At 37.5% G+C, this 20866-nt stretch overlaps 1 protein-coding gene across 1 annotated transcript in view; it reads left to right on the top strand.

The window, feature by feature from the left end:
• TAF2 (TATA-box binding protein associated factor 2) overlaps positions 1–20337 on the top strand; it is a 61311-nt gene extending 40974 nt beyond the window's left edge. The window contains 6 exon segments of the mRNA XM_082046576.1: positions 848–917; positions 2468–2577; positions 4901–5130; positions 7801–7953; positions 8364–8469; positions 18678–20337. Coding sequence (XP_081902702.1) covers positions 848–917; positions 2468–2577; positions 4901–5130; positions 7801–7953; positions 8364–8469; positions 18678–18943 — 935 coding nt within the window. The 3' untranslated portion in view covers positions 18944–20337.
• Positions 20338–20866: the final 529 nt, after the last annotated feature.

Here is a 20866-nt window from a genome sequence, read left to right on the forward strand (position 1 = left end):
GTAGGCATGGGGAAGAAAAATACATCGCTAGGACCACAAAATGGAAAGCAAGAGAAATGTTTCTGGAGCTGTCTATACAGGAATGATTAGTACACCCCAAATTCTGATGTAAAGCAAAGCCTAAGCAAGTTCTTCATTGTTTTGAGGAAATGGGAAGAGAATACTGCTGCAAAATCTTACAATTATGCACCTGAGAGAAATACTTCATAAAAATTCTTTCATTTTTTTCTGTAATCAGTATCATTATACCCTGTATTGTTTCCTATTTTGCAATGCTACTCTGACAGTCAGAATTTTGTAATGAAATTTAAATTTTAAACTGACAAGCTGATTTTCTTTCCAACAGTGTCAGGCAGCAGTTTTCTAGCAGCATATGCTGATAACTTTCAAAATACTTTTTAATCACAAAGTATACTAATCAAAAAACTAAGGATAATAATCTTTCATGGATTCCTGTGTATGAGAATTGTGTATTCTCTGTTCCCTATAGAAAATATTGTACTTCTGATTGTTGAAAGGATATTGGAATGTGTTCATTTTAGGAAGCACACAATATCAGGATAATGATTTACTCTGTTACCATCAGCTCTCACGGGTGGCCGAGTTCCCTGCTAATAGTCAAGTTGGTCATTATTGAACAATTGGTGCATGAAAGAGTTTCATGCCTGTTTCTATTTCACTGTAAGGTAAACCACCCTTTACTTTGAATTTGCACTATAATTAATTAAATTTTTCTTTAGTTGCAGTGATTCAAGCTCTTTGGATGCTAATTCAGGAACTTGTGATTTACTTGATCAAAATCCTGCCAGTTTATGTATATTTATAGGCATTTGATTTTTCTTCACAGTTGATAGGAGCTATGAAGAACTACAGTGGCTGCTTACTATGGTTCAGAATGATCCTGTACCCTACATAAGGTTAGTGAGTGAATAAAGAGACAGTATTTTTACTAATGCTGGAACTACTGAGTGAATTCTTGGCCTGGAATTCGTGGAATAGATCAAATGCTTAACTGCCTAAAACTTCTTCATAAACCTGTTTTTTTTCTGCTTGTTATTTTATATATTATGAATTGAAATGTGTTTTGATGTTTTAACAGTTCACATCCCCAAAATTAATATACGCTGTTATTATTCTTCATTATATTATTTTTGTCTTTTATGTTCTACCCCTATGGTGGAAGTCTGAAGTTAGAGGTCATTTTCTGATCATAAATAAAATATATAAATCTGATGTTGCATACATCAGAAGATTTTATGATATTTAGAGAAGACAAAGGTTGAAACATAGTGCGCACAATGTTCTGCCAGCAAGGAGTGTAAAGCAACTGTTAGACTGTAGATGGGGTGAAAGGATAATGGGAAAATACGGTGTAATTTCTAGTATTGCCTGTTTCAACTTTGTTTTCACCTGTGAGTAATTTTAGCACATGAGATATTTTAGCACATTCATTATATTAACAAATCGTTGAACACTGAGGTTCATAATAATTGTTTTTCCCTAACACTTTGTTCTTATGGCCACCATTTAAATTCAAAGATTAATTTTAGTTTTACTCTCTATAGGTGATTTCTTAGGAAGATCATAGTTGCAAGATTGTTCTCTATTTTATTTCTCTCATTCTTGTTAATGAAAGTAGACACAGTTAGACTCACTAGAGGAGGCTTAGCTTCAGTCTAGGAAGGAGAATTAATTTGGTTTGTATCTTTTTAAAGAGGAGTTTAAATTTTGTATTGAGTGCTATATGTAAACCTCTTTTAAAAGAAAAAGAAAATCTGTAAGAATTTTCTTGTTCTGAATGTGCAAGTTAGCAAGGGGAAAGCTGGTTAAACATGGAAAATAGTTAAAATAACAAGTAATGCAACAAATAATTATTAATAAAATGTTTTCAAGGCCAAGTTTAGTGGGGAAAATGTATCTACTTTCGGCTCAGTGTGTAAATATTGTAACTAAACCTGGTAGGTGCAGAATATTTGTACACCAGTGGAACTGAAGAGGTGACAGTGTTCCTTTCCAGAAGGATGTGTAGGTCACTGGTTTTATTCCTTTCATTCTATATCAGTCATAAACATTAAAAGATTCATTGATGTCACAATGTTAGGAATTTATTTGCCAGTGCTTCTCTGTCGTTGTAATTATCAAATCAGTGTGCAAAAAATACTGTTACTGAACAGAAAAACGTAATGTAGCTTAAAACTTTGTACCTGTTAAAAGTGATGTCTAGTACCATTCTGCTGCTTTGCACCTTACTTCTTATTTTTAAGTTATATTCCAGAAGGTAAATCTGTGTTTATTCATAGTATGGACAAAAAGAAGAGCTAAAAGCATAAGACATTGGCTAAAATTCTGGAAGAAATCCTGTATTTGAATAAATTTGTAAGAATATTGCAAACAGAACAGACTTTATATTCTTAGTGTGTTCATTTGGATTTAATAAAGATTTTTTTTTTTTCTGTTTCTTTTTTAGGCACAAGATTCTGGATATGCTGACTAAGAATCCACCGTTTACTAAGAACATGGAGTCCCCTTTATGTAACGAAGCTTTGGTAGATCAGCTTTGGAAACTGATGAATTCAGGTTGGTTTTTTTGTTTGGTTGCTGTTTGATTGTTTTGTTGTTATTTATTGTAAGCTTTTTGAGAAAAGTGTGAAAGACTTGCTTCGGAATATGCCAGGAGCTCTCTTAGTTTTGACAGTTAAAATTGAAAATTCATTCTTGAAAGTTCAGTATCATGTATGTACCTCCAGAACTCTCTCAGCAACACAGGGTACCAAACCTTGGATTTCATTCTTTTGTGTGCTGTCATAGTGCTTTGATGTACTTAGGCATAGGATGAGTCTTTGACCCAGATGTTCAAAGCAAATATTTCCTCGAATGGTGGTGTCTGTGTTACCTTTTTCTTTATAGTTTTGCTTTAGATTAGATAGTCTCTCTGTGTCCTCTTTTACTATACTTGAGAAAATATGAGAGGATAACATTTGTATAGATAATTTAAGTGAGATTTTTTGAAGTGTATTATAAACCTAATACTCAATTTGCTTTCTGTGATTAGGAAAGATCCTAATGAGAGAAGGGCTTACATCTTTACCATTGACCTGTTTTTCATTACTGAAGCAGTTTTATCCAGTCCTGACAAACTGCCCTTTAACATCTGGCACATTACTACAAAGATTACGTATAAATGGTTATATAGCTTTTTTTAGGTCATTGAAAGCTGTCTGCTCTCTATGTATCTTTATTTTTAGTGTTTAAAAGTTTACAGCTATGCTCTGGGGGTTGAAGTGGGGAGACTGCTAATAGTTGAGTTTCATCGGATTTGCCAAGTGTCAGGCACAGAAAATAAACAATTTTGATGTTCCCATCAGAGAGTTTGTTTTTTCCTTTTTTTGGAGAGAAGAGTATGTGCAGTGTTACTTCAACCCTTACCTCTTTTTGCAAGTAACAAATAGAGTATACATTCTTATTATGATTCAGGGGGCTTTAAGTACTTAAATTTCTATACAGCAGGATGACATAATGTTTCAATTTATTTTCTGTAAGGGATAACTGTACCATTCCAGGATGCCTTGAAAAAATGTGTGTTAATATGAGACAAGTTAGTAGCCAGGTTTAAAGCTGTGTGATTCCAGAATAGTGAGTTGCTTTCATTTAACGTAAACACAAGCAATAGAAAACAGACTCTCATTGATAGATGTAATCTTTTTGTTTCTTCAGTGTTAATCTGCATTAAATTGGTAATGCGCACAAGCTCTGCTGGAAAAGAAGAGAGGCGCTGGATGGGAATTGATAATATCATTTTAAGATGTGCTAGTTTAGGAAGTTGAGTAAATTGTTTATTGATAAAATATTAAATAGTTCTAAAATTAATATTTGTGAATGTGTCATTCTTCGGAGCGTATTTTAGTGTTAGAAATGTCCAAATTGATGTTCATGTTGCTTACACTTGTAACTGGGAAAGCATATGTAAAGCTAAGCTTACTTTAGCCCTATGAAACTTAGTATTAACAGGGGTAGATCTTTTAATTTTATTTTGTGCCACATCTTGCACTGCCGCATTAACATGGCAGTTGGCACATGTGTGTCTCGTTTACCAGATATAGTTCTGTTCCTGTTGCAGAACAATATGTTCAATAAAATTGCAATCAGTCGAGAGCTGGGCTGAGTTAACACCAAAATTGCTGTATTTGCAGCATTGCACCAGATGTTCGATGTCTTTCTGTTGCGGTTGGTGCCAAACGTGCTTTGAGCATTTGTGTAAGAAGATACAAAAGCGTTACAGTTTGCAGTGAAAAACAAAATCAATGAAGCGTTGCTTTGCGCAGTAAGAATACGTATTTCCAGTATGAATACAAATGAAAGGATTGAGTATCCAGTGAAATACATGACAAGGTAGCGACATCAAAAAGCACGTTATCATTGCTGGCTTGTGTTCTCTAGCAGTGCTGTTTCCAGAGGCTACCCATCTCAGTCATGCTTAAGGCTCTACTACATTTCATGGAATACATATGCAAGTGCAACCAAATCCATTGATGTGGAAAACCGGTTTGGTAACAAAAAGTTCTATTTAATTGTCCAATAGTAAAATTGAAACTTTAAAAATAAAAACATATGGGTGTGCTTATTTTCCTTTTATTTTTCATTACGTTATTATAGCACTTAGTTTCCCAGTCTTGTTCTACTAAAAATGTCTAGTTTACAACCCAAGCAACTCAAAGCCTTCCTTTTAAACAGGATGTCGCAGGTGAGTTTGGCTCAATTAGAGGCAGGAATAATGAGGGAAATGTATCTTAAGCACAGAAAGTGACACACTCTGGTGGATCCAGAAGACTGAAACAATTTTACTTGTGGGGGAGGAGAAGATTGTATCTCTGTATTAACAATAATCTCTTTTGGATTTCAGGAACTTCACATGACTGGAGATTACGATGTGGTGCTGTGGACCTCTACTTCACACTTTTTGGCCTCAGCAGACCGTCTTGTTTACCATTACCAGAGCTTGGACTTGTTCTTAATCTGAAAGAAAAGAAGGCTGTACTTAATCCAACGATTATCCCTGAATCAGTTGCAAATAATCAGGAACCTGTGAACAGTACTAACAACCACGGACAGTCAGTAGGATTTCAGAACACCGTAAGCACAAACCGTCTGCATATATCCCATTCAGCTGGCTCTGAGTCCTTGCGCTGGTTGCTGATTTAATTTCATATTGTGTTCAGGCTTCTCATGCTTTACCTAAGCTACCTTCATACCTTATTAGTCTTTATTCTTTCCTCTTGAAAAGCTGGCATATACCATAACTTTTCTGACTTTTCTAAACTGTTTTGCATAGCGTATGCAACCTTTTTACTTGTTTTGTTTTGTTTTCTAGTTGCATAATTTCTGTTCTTTATAAAACTTCCCTTTCTCTGTATTGCTAATGAGACATGAAGTGATTCACAGAAATGTTTGATGCTGTGATGAAAACTTTTTTTCATTAGACTAAGAATATTGCTTACAGGCAAGTCATGCAATTTTCCAAAACAAAACCTTTTATCAGTAAATGTGTGACATCTTAAAATATATAGATATACCTCTTTTTAAACAACTTTAAGAGATGTGCAAGTCTGAACTTTAACACATCTTCATTGAAGGCTTGAACCTGACTAGTACTGTGCTCTGAAGGATTTGTAACAACTTCTGAAAAATCTCATACACTAAGTTCATATCTTTCTGGCTTCGGAGGCTTCAGTCATAACACATAGTCCATTGTGTAGTTAGAAAGTAGACCTTATCAGCTATTCAAGTCATACTTTTCTTAAGAATAACTGCCACTGCTGCAGGACTAATTCTTTTTGTTGGACAAACGTAATTGACGGGGAAAAAAACTCAACAGACATGGAAATAATGAGTAATTTTCGTAACAGTTTCAAAAACTATATTTGATTGACGCTGCTTAGGAGTAAATCCTGAAAGAGAATGTGAACATGTGGTTAGCATGTTTGAAGCTCTTTCTATTCTTTGAATGGGATGGTTTACTGTTACTTTATCAGTCCCATAGTTTCTAAATTGTTTTTATTCAGAAGTTCACTGACAGCGCAAATTATCACAGTACCTTGCGGTGTGTTTCCACTAGGGGGAGAAAATGATGATGAAGTCAAATATCATTTAGAGCTATACCGCATACTTACAGAACATGTCATGAGTCCTAATTTGCTGCACCTAAACATCAGAATTAAATACCAGGAGACATTTTGCTGGCAGATTTTTAGGCTGTGGTTTGGTGAACATCCAAACTTCTTTTGCAGACAGACTACCTTAATAAAAAAATTTCCTCTTAACTCTTCTTTTTCCTATAGTGTCATCTCCCTTGTGCTGGCAGAGTTGTTGCTGCATAGTGAGCTGGCTCAGGGGAGAATCTGGTTGAAAAATACCTTTTTTATGAACAGTTATTTCTTGCTGTGTCAGTTTACTGGTCCAGTTCATCGTGTAGTTATACAAGTGCTTGTGGCAGCCCAGGACAGAAATGTGTGAGGAAGGTGAAGAGGCTGCTTCTTCTATCAGCGGTTCTGGCTTATTGTAGTCTGAAAATACAACGTTAGTATAAGCCTCAGTTCACATTCATCCCTAGTATCTTCTCCCATGCTTATCTCTGTTCTCCTACCCCTTACTTTAAGGTGACCATTTTCACTGTAACTCTCACGAAATTTGGGAACTGATTTTCCTTGAGAAAAAAGAAGAAAAAAAGAACCAGTAACATGAAATAAAGGTGCTTCTCACATCAGCCAAAGCTTATCCAAAAGTGTTTCACAACAGCCGTGTGTTGGTTTAAATAATAGGAATGAAAAAAGGACAATGCATATTAGAGGGGAAAAAAGCAATAACAAGTGATAGAATACATGAGATTAACTAGATTCTTTAAAGCAGACTGTATATCCTGAGAGCAAAACCACACTAAAATCAATACTGATAGACTCGTGACACTGAATTTGCTGAGGTTACCCACTTCAGAAAATTGAATTTGAATTGTTCAGGGCAAGAGTTTGTGGGGCTGGAGGAAGAGCAGTTCAGTGGAGCAGTGTGTGCCCTTGACAGTCTATGTTATCTAGTTTTTAGTGGGCTTTTAATTATGTTTGCTTCTGTAGGTGCTTTATTTTTCCTTCTCTATTTCATGTATTGGATTTGTTGGAACACCCATCTCCTGTTTTAATGACTATATGTATAACTTAGTACATTCCCCTGCTATTTTTATATTCCTTTGCCCCTGTTTGATAATCAAAGCAGTAATTTACAAAACAGTTTAACTCTTTTTAATAAATATTGTTGTGAAATCAAAAAAACCCCAAACAAACTAAATTGTAAGCATTCAATATGACTTGTATTGAACAAAATAAGCATTAGCTTTTAAAGCTAACTAAAAGAAGATTTAGCTAAATCCCATGTGTAGATCAGAGGCTATCACAGTTTTTCAGCTGCGATTTGGACTGAGGAAAGTCTGCAAGGCACAGATTCATAGAAAGACTATTCAGAGGCAGCAGACGTTGTTGCACACCAACAGTACCATGATTGTGAGGAGGGACAGAAAAGATGCCAATGCTAGATATGCAGAGGGAGCAGGGATAGAAGTAAAGAGAAACTATGTTTGTTGGAGAGGTTGGCACAAATCCATACAGGGTTTTAGAAAATACTTTTTGCCAGGACTACAGGGAAAACTTTGTTCAAATCACCCACTTTTCTCAGAAGTGTTTTCAGCTATCAGGTCTCTTTTAGGCTGAAACATGGCTCTTGCTATCTTCTAATTTTGGTCTTTTAATGCTGCTTCAGGAGGATGATCATCTTATTAAGGAAACAGCATCCAGCATTTCTGGTCATCAGCAGGGGGTGAAGAGGAAGGCTGATATGCCACTCGGGTCTCCATTGGAGCCAGGGCAAATACTAGAGAAGAATGAAGACAGTAAAGTCAAACTCAAAATCAGAGTAAGAAATGGAAACTCAACTTGCACAATATGTAGGGTATTCAGAGTAAGAGCAGCGGCTTCTGCTGATTTCCCTTAAAGCTGTGTTCAAACAAAAGACACGTTGTGTATATATGTACAGTAGTTGTTACGCTTACTTTGGCAAAATCATTTCCCATCAGATTCTTTTTTGGCTGGCAAGAACTAAAGTTGACAGTTCATGCTCTTGTTCACACAGCTTCACAGTGTATTAGAAAGAAGAAAAGACTGACCTTTTTTAATTTTATTGAATTTTTATTCCTTTGCAGTGGTAGATATCACTTCCTTTCCCTCTCACCCCCAGTTTACATCAAAAATAAAATATTTTAAGTTTGATTTAGTGATATTCCTATGAATTATTAGCATCTCGTTATTTTTTTTCCTGATATTTAGTTCTCAAACTCTCAAGAAGAAGAGGAAATTGATATGGACACGGTTCATGACAGTCAAGCCTTTATTTACCATCATTTGAACATGTTGGAGAGACCATCCACGCCAGGTACGAGTAAATTTATTGGCAAAACGATAGTTTGAATTTTTCAGCTATTTCCGTTGCGGGGGTGGGTTTGTTACTGTTTGTTCCCATACACAGAATGCTGGTAAGTGTTGAATGTTAACTGAATTCAGGGAAGAGTGTAAAGGGTGCAAAAGAACATTTACTTAGCTTCTGATATATTTATCTATAACTGTATACATGTATACTTCCATACATATCTAAGTAAGGCAAGTATTCATTGTGCTTATAAAAGTGAAAAGCTAAGGAATGAATAAATTTATATGAAGCTGAAATAGAACATCATAAGCAAATGGGTAAGATGTATTTTGCCATAGTTGTCATTTAAAAAAGAATAAATGTGAAGATTAAATTTAAAGAAAATAGCTAGACTATTCCGGTAGAATTTAAAAAATCTCTAATTTTAATGATTTGTAACTTAACATCAGTAGTTAAAAGACATGCAAGCCTCAGAGATGATTAGAAGGGGTTTTCAAAGCTGAAGAGATTGCATCTATGAGTAAAATGATTTCATTTCAAAGGAATCTTTTTCACAAAATACTTCGAAAAATTACTTCTCAATAGTGTTTCTTAAAAACCTTAAGGGAGACTGAACTTCATTGATGTACTTCCACCTTCTTTGCTTCTGTCAGTAGCAAAAATTTCCATAGTTAGTCTCATTTTCTCAAGATATTTTAACCATATTTCTTAAGTTTGGTTCCACAATGTGCCAGTGGAGCTAAGCTGAAGTGAAGCATTTGGCCTCAGAAGTAGGATTCAGAATAATTATCCTCTTGCTTGTTTTTCTGTTTTTACCCAGTGGTTGCCTAATGTAAAACATAAGCAGACCTTAGCAGTGGGATCTGGAACGTCAGTTCCGTCGTGAGCTGCGCTGACAGGCGACCGCATCTGTGTTCCCTGTGCCCTGGCAGTTCGGTGGCCCCGTGGAAGTGACAGGCTGGGGGATGTTCCTGCTGCCAGTGTCCTGCTGGGGCTGGTGCCTTGGTGCTGGCCAGGGGGTTCGGGCTGCAGGCTCATACTCCCTTAGGGCCTAGGACTTATGTTTTTACTTCCTTGGCAGATGCTTCAGCCACTAAGGAGTTTCCTTCTGTTGTTTTTTTTTTTGAAGAAGAAGGTAACTGCTGTCATGGCTCAGCTAACAAATGAAGTTCATATGGGGACATAAAACACAGGGAGGTCTAGTTTCTGGATTCCAGATGGCCTTTGGTTAATGACATGTGCCTGTACAGCCAGCTCCACCCGGATGGACTTGTTGTTAGATTATGTAGAGTAGCAAAACTCCAGACTTTTTACCTAAATCATAGGTATTTCAGCAGAGTAGAAGGGAAGGCTGCATATAGGTTGCTGTCATGAGCTTAGGAGCCTAATTTTGCACAGCCTTTATTTTAAACCTCTCAGAACTGCTTTGAATTTTATCCTCAGTGTTATGGTCAACCATCGCATTTCTGTTACGGCAAAGAATGACACATCCAGGGCATGCAAGTGTGAAGCTAATCCGCTGAGGATTAGTATTTATAACTCTTCCATGGTATTTTGCAACAATTTTTTTTACTAGGTTTACACACTCTGCGGAATATAAAGTCATAAACAAAACTCTGCCAAATACTTCACAAATAGGACTTACGGGACCCTGTGTACGCCAGCTCTGTGCTCCAGGACTGTTGCATATTAAGTTTGCACTGGACTTCAGAAAGGGTAAAACCTGATCACCAGCCGAAGAATGGCTGGTTGGCTGCTGCTTTATAGACCTACAGCAAGCAGGCAAAAGCTACTTCAAGTCTCACTTGTGTGCTGAATGACCTTCTCACCTCTGCTGTTTTAGGCATTCAGCACACTGGAATACATTTTCTTTCCTAGGTAGTAAATGAGACAAAAGCTGGGTTTCGCCACAGAATTCATTTTAAATAACAAGCCTTTGAAAAGCATTATTTTGAAACATTTCAGATTAATTTCATTTTCTTTGGTTTGTGTGGTTAGAAGCTGTGTTATGTCAGATATTCTTTGCTTCTAAAATTTCACCTGTTACTTATTCATAGCGTTTTTCTTAGGAGCAGAGATGTATGAATTTCAGGCTGAGTGAATACAGGCAGTTCAGTCTTTAGGAAATGGCATACTTCTGAGGAGAAATGCCAAACAGATGGGGGAAAATAAAAGCATACGTAAATAAAATTGTTCACACATAGGAGTGTTTTGTTTTACAAAAGAATCGCAGATAATATTTCCTGAGGGCCCTCGAGTTTTTGCAGCAATGACGGAGGATGGGGGCACTTCAGTGAGTGCTTATTGTGAAATAGATTGACAACAGGTTCCGAAATGGTCTCAGTGCCTTGTTGCTAAATCTGTAAGATCTTGTATCTGCCTCAGTTCCGTGACTCTTGGAAGGCAGTGAGCTCTCAGTCCATGCTCCGTTTTCCTCTCACAGCTGTGGGTTATGTCCCCACATGTCACATGAAGTGTGAGGTCATCAGCCGAGCGCAGCCTGCGGACGGCAGCTGCCAGGAGAAGTTCATCTTGGGTCTCAATCCTGCCGTATCTGTCTATTCTTGGTGTGTTTTCACACTCCCCGCACCACCCCAAACGATAATTTGGATTTGTTTGAGTTGATGTAAACCCCATAAAGCCAGGAAAAAATTATTTTCCTTTAAAAACTTTTGAGTTTTTTTGTATGCTTCTGCTTATGGTTGTGAAAGTTAGGGTTGAGACACTGCAAGGGCAATAAAAGAAGTCTTGTACTACAACTCTTGCAGGATTACAGGTTTCAATACTACAATTACAGTGCCTTTCATAGTTGTTCATATAGAAAATGTTTTAGATCTTGCTAAAGCATTCTGTCAGTGATAATAGAGCTGTGGCCTCTGGTGGTTATAAGGGATTCTCAGCATTTTTCAAGGAGTTATTAAAACAAACAAAACATCAGTTGTAAACTGTCTGAAGAATGCTGTTGCATTGATTATTCATTGCCCTAAGGACTAGAAACATGGTAACCTCCTTTGAGCCTCTAAAGCTGTGGGAGGTCACGTTTCTAATGCGACAACAGATTTTTATTTGCTTCTAAATCATCAAGAATAGTAGTAATGCTCCCTGCTTTTATCTTAAGATCAAAAGCACTTCAAGATCAGATTTTGTGAAAGCAGTAGATTTAAACTCTCATTTCAGTCTGTAAGGTTTGTCATGCATTGTTGTCTTCGGTGAAATCAGATTAAGATATGCTTTATTTAATACTTCACTCACCTGAAAGCACAATACTTCAAAAAGTTGTGCTGTATGTGTCAGTGGTTATTGACTGACCTGGTCTTTTCTGCTTCCAAAGTAAATGCCTGGTTGTAGCCTGCGTGATCTACGAGTGAAGTTACACATCATTATGGCTCAACAGGTCATCACTGATAAACATTTAGTTAGAATTATCCCAACTATTTCGGTAGTTTGATGGTTGATACAAAGCAGTATCCAATTCTCTTATCTTTATTTCTACAAAAGGAAAAAAAAGTCAATGCAGCGATGTTATCTTTGCGTACTGCAGTCCTTTTTCTGCTCGCATTCCGGAGTGCTGGGCTTTGAGGACGCATCCTGAGCATTGAAACTCAGATCAGAAAAATTCATTTGCCATTGTATTGATCCATTTGCTGTTTCCTAGGATAATCAAACTGGAAATTCCCACTGCTGCCCTCATAGGTCGTGCTGTTTACCATGTAGATGTATATGAACCTTTGAAGGTCTAGGCCACACTCAGATGTGTTGACTGGATTGTGTCTTGTTTATCACAGTTATTGTCTACAGTTTGAGAAAATAATGATTTAGATGGATTGAATTGTTTCTGGAATGATTTGAAATGCTACAGCACATACTGCAGTAAGGTGCAGAGGGAAACTACTGTAGTCCTTATGTTTAAACAGTACATTTACAGCAGCAGATTTGAGCCTGTGGTGCAAATCACCACATTTCAGGTGTGGATACAGCAGTTAATAGGATTTCAGTCTGAACTGTGTGAAAAGCTGGGTCTGCAGCTCAGCGGGGTTACCAGGGTTGGCTCTGAGAGCACCAGTACCTCAGAGTTCAGCTGTTAGTGGCTCCCTGGTCACCGAAACATCAGCACATGGAGAAATATATACATGTGCACTTCTTGGATATGAGGACACCACTGACAGTTATGGATTTTTGCTTTACTTTTTAAGGAGGGAAAAGCCGCTACTGTTCTGTTAATAAAATATAATATTAATATAGTATATGTTTGATAGTCTCTGTTACGCATACGTTAGCTATATTACCCAAAATATAACTGCTTCCAAACTGGTAACTCGTAGGCTTTGAGGTTCTATAAATAATTTTGCCTCACAAAAACAGAATGTTGTTCATTGTACACTTCACAAGGAAGGGTGTTTTCAAGTGCTTTATCCTCAAGTGCATGAAAGCTGCTTTAGTACATACATGAGCCCTGCAGATAAAATGACAACATAAATGAGAATCACACCAGTGTGTGGCTGCAGTGTGTCAACTACACGATTTAATAAAAATAAAAGCAACGTAATATTGTAGCTGTGACTTTCTGAGTAAACAACTGATCATTCTTAAACCTGGAAAATGGATAAGGCTAGAAAATAAATTTTCAAGTGAACTACCTGAAAGTGTTAGAGGCACAAAGTATTCTGAATTGAATTACTGATCTAACTAGTATTTTTCTCTAGAGTAGGGAATATTCTAGAATTTCTGGAATATCAAATGTAGTAAAAATAAAATATTATTTTAATGTAAGGACAAAGCAATATAGTTGTTAAATGAAAGTCAAATGTGGAAATTAATAAATAGTTACTAGTTAAAAAGTATATTTTAGTTAAATCACCAGCTCATCTTTACAGTACTTTAGCAGAGGTGATCCTTTGGTATAGTAATTATCTATCTGTATATAAATACTACTAAAAGATATGAAGTCAAGTGGAACTAGTTAAAATTTTTATGTTGAAGCCAAATTAACTGATGTGTTTAGCACATCCTCAGAGAACTTTTGGATAGGTTGTGGGTTGGTTTGTTTGTTTGTTTGTTTTTTGTGGTTTTGGTTTTTGTTTTAACTAGACCTTTGCTTGTCACTCTCGAACTTGAAATTTTGTTTCATGATCCATAAAAGAACATTCTACTAGACAGAAAATTGATAACTCTTTTTTCAGAGAGATACAATTTGAAGATTCTGCTTCTTAACACAAATGACGAGACACTTGCATTGTGGAAGCTTGGAATTATTTATGCGTGGTAACTTTCTGTGTATGCTTTGTTGATGGTTCAGCAGATGCATAAACACAGCATGAAATTAAAAAACAGTGTGTCTTGAATGTTTCCAGGGTAATACTGAAAAAAGAAAAGTTGAAATAAGGAAAAACATGGTAATTGTCAAAACAGTTTTCAAGATGTTTACAGCCTTTTTAATGTTTTTTCTTTAGAGAAAATGCTAGCCAGAGCTGCAGTTCAACTGCTAGGCAAAGGGAGTGTGTTATTTTTCTCATTAGGACGCTTTCTTTGGGCTCTGGGAGAAGCCCTTTAAGTGCTCGCGTGCTCATGTTGGTGCCCCCGTCTTCCCAGAGGAGGTTTGTGGCGGGATCTGGAGCACCCACAGCCGAAGCACTGGACCCCTGGGCCTGACCCTCTGCTGGGATTTGTGAAGTTTTCTCCCTCTCTGATGTTTGAATCAACCAGGGTGCAAATAGGGTCATTTTTAACAAGTGTCAATTTGGAAAAGTCCTACATAAGCCAGCTGTTTTAAATAGGTTGTACTTGCAGGGAAACAGAGACTGTAAGTCTGTGGTGTCCCACCCTCTGCACACAAGATCAGAAATATGGGAGAGACCATATGGAAGATCTTATGAAAGCTTGCTGACATGTCAATGTCTCAAGTTCCATGTTCCCAAATGGTGAAGGTTCAATAATAAAATAAAGGTAAAATACGTAAAACAGTGTACCCAACAACATTGTTTGATATTCATGCACCAATGATTCTTAGAAAGAAAAAACTTACCCTAGATCAGGATGTTATAATTATCTGACAGGAATTTTTATTATGACAGAAATTGTTGCTTATCAGGTTCTAAAACCCTTTCATTCTTAAACTAAACTGTGAGTTCTGTGTTTGCATATTTTATTCTCTGTCATGATATCTACAGCACTTGTATTGGTCCCAGTGACAGGGTGGGGACTAATCCCGGCTCATTTCCAACACCTGCCCAGCTGGCTGGAACACTGCACAGCCAGGAATTACCTTGGAACCTCCACAGCCCAGCAGGAGGAGATCCAAGGGGGTACACATATGTATGTGCCTTTTCTTCCAAGGAATGCTACTAACCACTTCAGAACCCAGCTGCTGGGCTCACCCTCCACTTACTGGGTGGTTTTGCGATTTGAGAAGCCTGAGTTCCCATCCTGCTCCCTCCACTGGGGGAAGTGGGTTCCCCACCACCCGCCTGGGTGTGAGCCTTATATTAGTGCCCTGGAAAGTAATTCCTATTCAGCCTTGCTTTCCTGGTTTGGCATCAGTTTTAAGTAGATAGTAATTAAAAATAAATTAAAATGAAGAAAAAACGTTCTGCAAGTTTAATGGTGAATTTTACAGGTACAAAGCTGTAAAATTCTTTTTAAAGCTTTTCCAGGCCTGTCCATTTTATAGACAGCTGAACTTGGTAGTCTGCATGCATTCTGTCTGAACCATCATCCAGGATCAATATATTTGATTCCTGATTTCAAAGCACTCTTTTACAGTAGGAAGAAATTTTCTAGATTTTTTTTTATTTTTACTTTGATATTGATTTTTTTTGTTGTTGGATTTTTGGTTTTGCATTTAAAAAAGCAACATATTATAGCTATCATTGACCTCTATGAAGAAAGTGTATGTGTACTCTTACTACTGGGTCACTTAAAGTATATTTTTTAATGACATTCTTTCATTTCTTGTTGACATTTGTGCCATATTAATAATACTGACTGTCTCCTTAAGCGTTAGGAGTCCATGAGGTGCAGTTGGATCCCTTTACTCTGCTTCCTGAAGATCTCCCTGCCTTTTTCAGTTTCTAGGTGCCTATCACCACCCCTCCAGACCTGTTGGTTTAAGCTACCGTTGTATTTGCTCCCCAACTTGCTCCGCTCAGTGGTGTTTAACTGCTTTAAATAATGGATTTTTTTAATAGCCTACCTGAGAGAAGTAGAGATAGTGCAGCCCTGTTGCCTTAGCAGAGCTGGTGGTTCAGTTAACGCCAGAGGACGTGCACGAGTGGCAGGTGGTGCCAGAGAGTCAGGAGGGTCTGGTTGCAACCTTGGTCTTTGGTGGCACTTGGCACCTCTGCCACATCGTCCCTGCAGACTTAAGCCCATGTCCTTACACCAGTTATTCTGGGTTAAAATTTTTAAAGCTCAGAGGCCTAGGCTTTGGTTTGAGTTTGTTACAGATGTAGTGTCTAGCCTTACAGGTTCAGTTGCCACGTAAAAATAATTTCACAATTTGGAACTAATGGAGTTTTGAAATTTTAAAGGTTTGTGTCATGTGGGGTTGACACGGAGGCACCCCGAGGTTAGTTTAAGGGATAACAGGGTCCAAAACAACTTTTATTAAACCGGTGAGAAACAGGGTTTTAGCACTCCAAAAGTGACTTAAATACAGGTTCAGAGGGAGATGTGCCTACTCCTTCCATACTGAAGGAGGGAGGGGGAGAGAGGGGGGTTTGCATTCTGCCACAGGGGTGTTTTTTGTTTTCTTTTAAGTTGACTTTAGTTTGCCTTCTATGTTTTAATGCATCATGTGCCAGTAGCTTGAGACCATGTGAGAATGTGTTCCCTACCTTGGATAATCTTTTGTACATCTCTTCTGGACAGATGCTGGTGGGTCTTCTGCAGGCTCTTTCCCACAATCTGTGTTTCTATGGTACTAGAAGCTGCATTTGTGTTTTCCGCAGTTCACCTTTTACTACTGTAGCCTATTTTAATGGTGTCAAATACTGTGTGCTTTGGTTTGCTGAGGTACAGCCTCCAACCATTCATTTTCTAATGGCACGAGACAGATATGCTCCTTTTTTCCACTGTTCTGTCTTCTGTTTCAGGACTGGTTTTGCATCCTTGCAGTTGCTAAGGAGAATTTTCTTGCTTGTTGAAAAGCTGTGTGCTTTAGAGGAGTGGGCTCAGGTTACAGGGGTGGGTTTAGGTACAGGTAGGAGAAACATAATTAGAAATTGTTAAATTGTGCATCAAATACAGTATATTTGCATGCTGTCTGCATTGTTGAGAGCTGCTCCAAGTAACAATGAAAAACGTTGTAGCAACTGCATTGAAGTCAACAAGTGGAAGTTTGAAATTGTGTGCATATCTTCTGTCTGCCATAATATACATAAAAAAGTAAAGTCATAGAACAGAATAATGGAATCATTTTGGTTGGAAGAGACCCTCAGGATCATCGAGTCCAACCTTAACTCTAGGACTAAATCACTGAGTCACTGTGAGTTCTAACAATAAGTCTTTGCATTGGTAACATAAGCTTGCTATTGTATGATTCTGATGAAATAAAAATTAAAGTTTTTTAAAAATACATATCAGAGATTTAAAATCTATAGGAAACTATTGTACTCTAGTTCCGCCTCCTTTGTAACATCAGCAGAATTTTGTATTGCACCATACTCACATCTTGGGGTTGAGCCCAAACATTTCTAGAAATACGTCACTTTTGTTGTTTAAGACTTCAACCAATAGAGATTTCACCGTGTCCCGTAGCAAGTCATTGATTATCCTCACTGCGAAAATGTTTTGTTTCTGTTCTGGCTTCTGAACACTGCTTACAGATGTCCATTTTGGTTTTTTCCAGCCATGTTTAAAAACAGACAAAATCCAGAACAGCTGTACTGTCTATAAACTTTCCTATAGATGTGCTTGATTGAATCAGTTTTTAATCTTTTGGATAAGGCTGGAAAGATTGCATGGAAATCATTCTCAATGCTTGTTTGTCATACTACAGGGAGCTGGATCTTCAGACTTCCAGGAATCATTACCATAGATGACAAGATGAAACATTCTCGACTTTAAAGATACAAACCCAACCAGCCAAACAAAAAGATGTACCAGGAAAAAAAAAATCTGTTTTGAAATATACAGAAAAATATAATTTCAAAACATGTAATGTATTTCCTTGTCTAACAGGGCTGTTTTCACCAAAAACTGGAGGGGGACGGGGGGAGAAAAAAAATATCATCCACATTTAAAATAGCTGTGAAGAAAACCCATTTTTAGTAAGACTTAAAGGAGTAGTTGCCTCCAAAATCTGATGGTGCTTTTCCACATTGGTCTAGTAGTTAAAGCACGTTCTTGCAACGCTATTTGATACAATTTCTGCCTAAAGGAGTTGGAGCCTGCTGACCTTTCAGGTGTTTCCCCACATCAACATTGGTTTTCGTAGATTATGCCTTTAATCCCTACTGTTGAAGCTGTTGCAGTTTGTCTGAAATAATGAAAAAGTAAATGAAGCAAAGAAAGAATAAGAAAGCGGTTCAGGAATTTAAAGGTCATGGGTCAGATTTTCTCTCCTCAGATTCAGATACCAGGCTTACTCACTGTGTGAGGAGTTGTAGTGTATTTGTGAAATATATACTAATGAAGATGGTGTAATTGTCTTTATTGGAAATGGAAACTTTCTATAATCTTTCGAACAGGCTAAATTGGTTGTAAGATGCAATGTCTGGAAAAAGCAATTTAATCCTTGTGTTCAGTATCAAAAGGTTTGCATGTTCTTGCAGGGACCTTTAGCTCCTGACTAAAAGCAGTTCACATCCCAGAACTGCGCTCTATATATGCCCGGCCTGCACTTCATATCGTAGTTTTCATAAGCAGTTATATTTTCATTATTCCTGGTATAGTGGTCTTCCTACTCTTTTTAAAAATTAATTTCTGGAAGCCAGTGTAACTTGCAGTTTCTCAACTCTTTGCGGTTATTAGTTGTCTGGGATGCGCTTACACTTCTGAGGGAGGAGGGAGCAATTGCCTCTGTAAGAACTGTCAGTGGTGCGGGAACATTAGTAGCATGTTCAGAGCCTTTTCTGAGAAGAACAAAACGCTAACGGTCCAAGTATGGTGCATGTTTAAATTATAACGTAGGTTTTGTCTAATACTTCAGAATTTCCTATTTTTGAAAAATAATGCAAGTTAAACATTTACTAATCTCACTGTGTCCATTTTTTCAGGTAAAGAACAATCTTCAGGAGAGATGAACATGCACCCTGTCTCAGCAGCTCCGCTCTCTGTGTTTAGTAAAGAATCAAACTCCTCAAAACACAGTGACCACCATCACCATCACCACCACGAGCACAAGAAAAAGAAGAAGAAACACAAGCATAAGCATAAGCATAAACATAAACATGATAGTAAAGAAAAGGAAAAGGATCCCTTTGCTTTCTCCAACAGCCCAGCCAGTGCACGATCGATCCGTTCGCCATCGCTTTCAGACTGATACCGATGGCTTCTCTGGAGTTCAACTTGCAATATTCTCTGAATCCTTAGAAGGGTGTATATAAATATAGCTTCTATCTTTTTTATGGTTGTGGAAATAAGAGTATGTGAATTGCCTTAGCAATTCAGAAGCTCTACCACCATCCGTGTTTGAAGCCTTCTATTTGCATATGCTTGTTGAAATAATCTGATTCAAAAAATATGTTCTATGATTCTGAGTCATTTTCTATTTCACTGCTCTCCACACCTCCCACTCTTTTTTCCATTTTAAACAAAGAAAAGAGCTCTTTATATAAGGGCCCATGTCCACTGGCAACCCCCTGCACATCATGCTGACCATGTGTACTGCCAGAGCCAATTATGTTTTAATCCTTTGAAGACTGTTACGAGGCAGAATATGTTTTAAGCAGAAGCCAGTTGCCAGAGCTTTGGTGAAGCACTGTTTCCAGAGTGGTGTTGTATAACCAAGTGTGGACCCCCTGAGAAGACAGGGATTGCGTGTAGTCTTCAGTTGAGCTGTTTCTTGCTTTAACCATTGGAACGTAATGCCAGAATTTTAAGAACGGTATATAGAACACTTGACTTTTTCAGATACTAAAACTCTTAAAAAATTCCAAGCTGCTTTTAAGCTGCGGGTATTTATTATGGACATGACCCTTTGAATATAATGACATTCTGCAATTATGTTTTGGAATTTTAGCAAAATGCTTAATGCATGTTTTGTCCTGTAATCAGGCTTTTAAAAATCCAATAAAGTTTGCAAATTATTTTGACAGAGGCAGAATTTTTTCTTCAAGCTTGACATTGGAATATGCTTTTGAAAGATGGCTTTGATAAAAAAATATTTTTGAAAACCTAAATATTAAAAGATTGGAAAATATATATTTCCTCCTTCTGAGGGGTGGTGGGGTTTTTTTGGAAGCATTCTGTATGATCAGCTCATGAATCCACAGGAGAAATACATACAGGATTAGATGAAGCTAGGCCTGGGGCTTTAAATAAGGGATACATTTAAACTTCTTTAGCTATGTTTTTATGCAGTGTACTGTTTACACCCAGCAAATGTTTTATTTAAAAACTTAAGTTTTTAGAAGTTTTGATAATAGAGATAGATCATCTCTGCCACTTTATATGTCTTTGTTTGTATGTAGAGGCAGGGGTTGATTTCCATGCACTGGTTGACTTATGTTGCCCGGAGTTCACATTTAGCTTTCTATATAAGATGGTTGTATTTGGGTTAAATATATATATATTTTTTAATTTTCCCTAATAGCTGTGAGAGACTGATTTGCCTTCTTAGGGCAAAGGGAAAAAGTTCAACATTGACCCAAGAAGCTTTTTTTTTTTTAAGCCATATTCTGTTTCATGAAAGTTAATAAATACTTTTATATTGTATACCTGCTGTTGAATCCTGTACTTTTTCATAGAATTGTAGAATCATAGAACAACAGTTCTATGGGTTGGAAGGGACCTTCAAAGGTCATCCAGTCCAACCCCCTGCCATGAGCAGGGACATCTTCAACCAGATCAGGTTGCTCAGAGCCCCATCCAGCCTGGCCTTGAATGTCTCCAGGGATGGGGCATCTGCCACCGAGATCTCTGGGCAACCTGGGCCAGGGTTTCACCACCCTCATTGTGAAAAATGTCTTCCTCATGTCTAGCCTGTATCTCCCTTCTTCTACTTTAAAACCAGAAGCAATTTGCTATTTTGTAATAACAAAGTATTTGTAGAATGGAAGGATGACAGGCCCGGGTACTTTGTAGTACACATATTTTGTTATTCAAACACCATATCACTTTAATATTGCATGGATAGTTGTGCTAATTGTACTCGGAACACATGTTGAGATACGTTTGGGCTGGATTTGGCTGTGGTGGATCTGGGCAGCGTCGCAGCCTCTCCCGGGGGATGCGCTGCTCACCT

Source organism: Streptopelia decaocto, assembly GCF_964273445.1.
Source record: "Streptopelia decaocto genome assembly, chromosome: 2".
Taxonomy (NCBI): domain Eukaryota; kingdom Metazoa; phylum Chordata; class Aves; order Columbiformes; family Columbidae; genus Streptopelia; species Streptopelia decaocto.